Below are 2,212 nucleotides of genomic sequence, written 5' to 3'. Positions count from 1 at the left end.
TTTAAGTCAAGAGTCGTCGGATACAAGAGAATTTGAAATCGATATAGTGACTTATAAACTATTTGATTTCTAGACAATATTGTATAGTTTGGACCCAATTTTTATTAGTTAAACTTCCAAAATCCGTAGAATTGCCTTTGTATTATTAAAATATGTCTTTATTACGAAAAAGCCCGTGAATTTTATGCACAAGGGTCTGAGATGTTTTGATACTTTATTAAAGGTTAATCCACATGGCCACAATATGGCGGAATACGGCAAATCTTAGTAACATTTTAATTACTAATTTGGTATTGGTAATTTATGTTTGTACCTTGTAGTTTCACCTTCAATTCAATGTAATCTTTGAGTACCATTTTAGCCACATTTACCCACGAGTCGAAATACGGCAAATCGGTTTCCGTGAAAAACTAAATGACCCACTTTTCTAGTAGAATGGAGGATGAAAATACAAGAATTTAATTATTATACGACATATTGGTGCATATCTACTATTGAAGTTCTCAAGTTACCAAAAATACATTAATTACGACACTTTTATTGTGTAAAGATACAAACATACACACTTATATGAAAGTTCCAAAAAGTACATAATTGTGAAAATACAATAAAAGACAACACTTGTAAATTCCTTAGAATAAAAATACATTACCACAAAAACAAGACCATCTAGGGCATTTGATGATTGCTAGGCAGCTAGGGTACTTGATTAACGACACAATCATTGAGAGGATTTTTGGTTATAGACAACGTCGTAGAAACAGTACCCTTGGAATAATAGCAAGGGATGTTTTCTTGTGTTAAGATGCCCTCGTTGCAAATAGGACTTTGTGTCTTATCGCCAGCAACTAAGATGATGCAACTCATTCCAGGGATGTCATCTGTTAATTTAGAATGCTCACATGCAATGTTAAAATATTTTTCAACCTTTTCACACTTTTCATCCAATTTGTAAATCCATTTTCCTACTGTCCAACCGACACTCAACTTCTTTCTACCATTGGCTAAAAATAACTTATCTCCTATCATCATCACAATAGTTTCTGCTACCTTCTGTGACACCCCAGATAACTCATCTTCAGCTTGTGTATTCACTTTTATCCAATTTTCCAGTCGCTTGCTATCCTCTATCTTAGCCGCTATAGATATGGGTAACTTAGACCATCCCGAATCAAACGGACCTTTATGGAACTGCTTTCCAACACCCTTGATCATTGTTTGAAGCAATTTACGATCCTCTACCCTGTACGTTGGTATTTTTGACATTTATTTTAAGCATGAATGTATAATAAAATATCAAAAACTACAACAATGATGAAAAACCTTATCGTACCTAACTTGAGGGAGGTTATCGTTGGCATATGAAGAGCAAGTAAGAAGAAGGATTGGTAGGAGGAGGAAGACGACCAATTTCTTAACAAACAAAGCCATTTGTATGAATTATGTAGTATGTATGAATTGAATGTGTGATATAAGATCGATGATATTTATAGATAACATCCATTATGTAATTACTTTGCAATTAGAATACATGTGGAAGATACAGCGTCATGTGGGCCAAATAATTTGGTGCTTCTAGAACTTAGGTGAGTAGTTGAAAAAAAAAAGGAAACGTGGACTTGTTTTTCCTTTATTTGCGTTTAATTTGTTTTAGTGTCATAAGGTAATGTAGGCTATAAAATTAGAAAAATTAAATATCCCCTACTCTTTGTTACTAATCCTACCAATCCTTCCATCCAATTAAATGATGGCATGTGTCATATTAGTATACTAATATAACATTTGAATTCATTTAATGACCATTAAATGTTACACATGTCACTATTTAATTAGGTAACAATATTTGTAGAAGCAAAAAGTTGAAGGATATTTAATTTTCTCATAAAATTAAGCATTTTACTTTCAGAATAAGAGTTGGATCCATTTTTTGAGTCTCAGTTATTTCATCCAGTGTTGCAGAAATCGGCCTTGGAGGCCGATTAATTGGCGATTCATTGCTTGGTGGCCTTAAATCGATTACGATCAGGGTGTTTGGCGGAAATAGGTCAAAAATCGGTCAAAGTCGGATTTGGTGGTCCTTGGCGGTCTCGTAGGTTATAGGCGGGAACTTTTTAAAAAATTAAAAAAAAATTTAATTTTCAAATATTACACCAAAATTTTAAATTTACAATTTTTTAAGCTTTCAAATTTAAAATATTAAACTACAGCTTTC

At 32.9% G+C, this 2,212-nt stretch overlaps 1 protein-coding gene across 1 annotated transcript; it reads right to left on the bottom strand.

Annotated features, from left to right (window-relative positions):
* Positions 1–518: 518 nt before the first annotated feature.
* On the bottom strand, positions 519–1,492 carry LOC111908557 (uncharacterized). The gene is made up of 2 exons (XM_023904375.3): positions 1,334–1,492; positions 519–1,243 (listed from the first exon to the last, which is right to left on the bottom strand). The coding sequence occupies exons 1-2, from the start codon at positions 1,429–1,431 to the stop codon at positions 697–699; spliced, it is 645 nt and encodes a 214-aa protein (XP_023760143.1). The 5' UTR covers positions 1,432–1,492; the 3' UTR covers positions 519–696.
* Between the last annotated feature and the right edge of the window lie 720 nt (positions 1,493–2,212).

Source organism: Lactuca sativa, chromosome 2 (genome assembly GCF_002870075.4).
Source record: "Lactuca sativa cultivar Salinas chromosome 2, Lsat_Salinas_v11, whole genome shotgun sequence".
Taxonomy (NCBI): domain Eukaryota; kingdom Viridiplantae; phylum Streptophyta; class Magnoliopsida; order Asterales; family Asteraceae; genus Lactuca; species Lactuca sativa.
The sequence above is the reverse complement of the archived record's forward strand: the minus strand, read 5'-3'. Positions and strand labels throughout refer to the sequence as shown.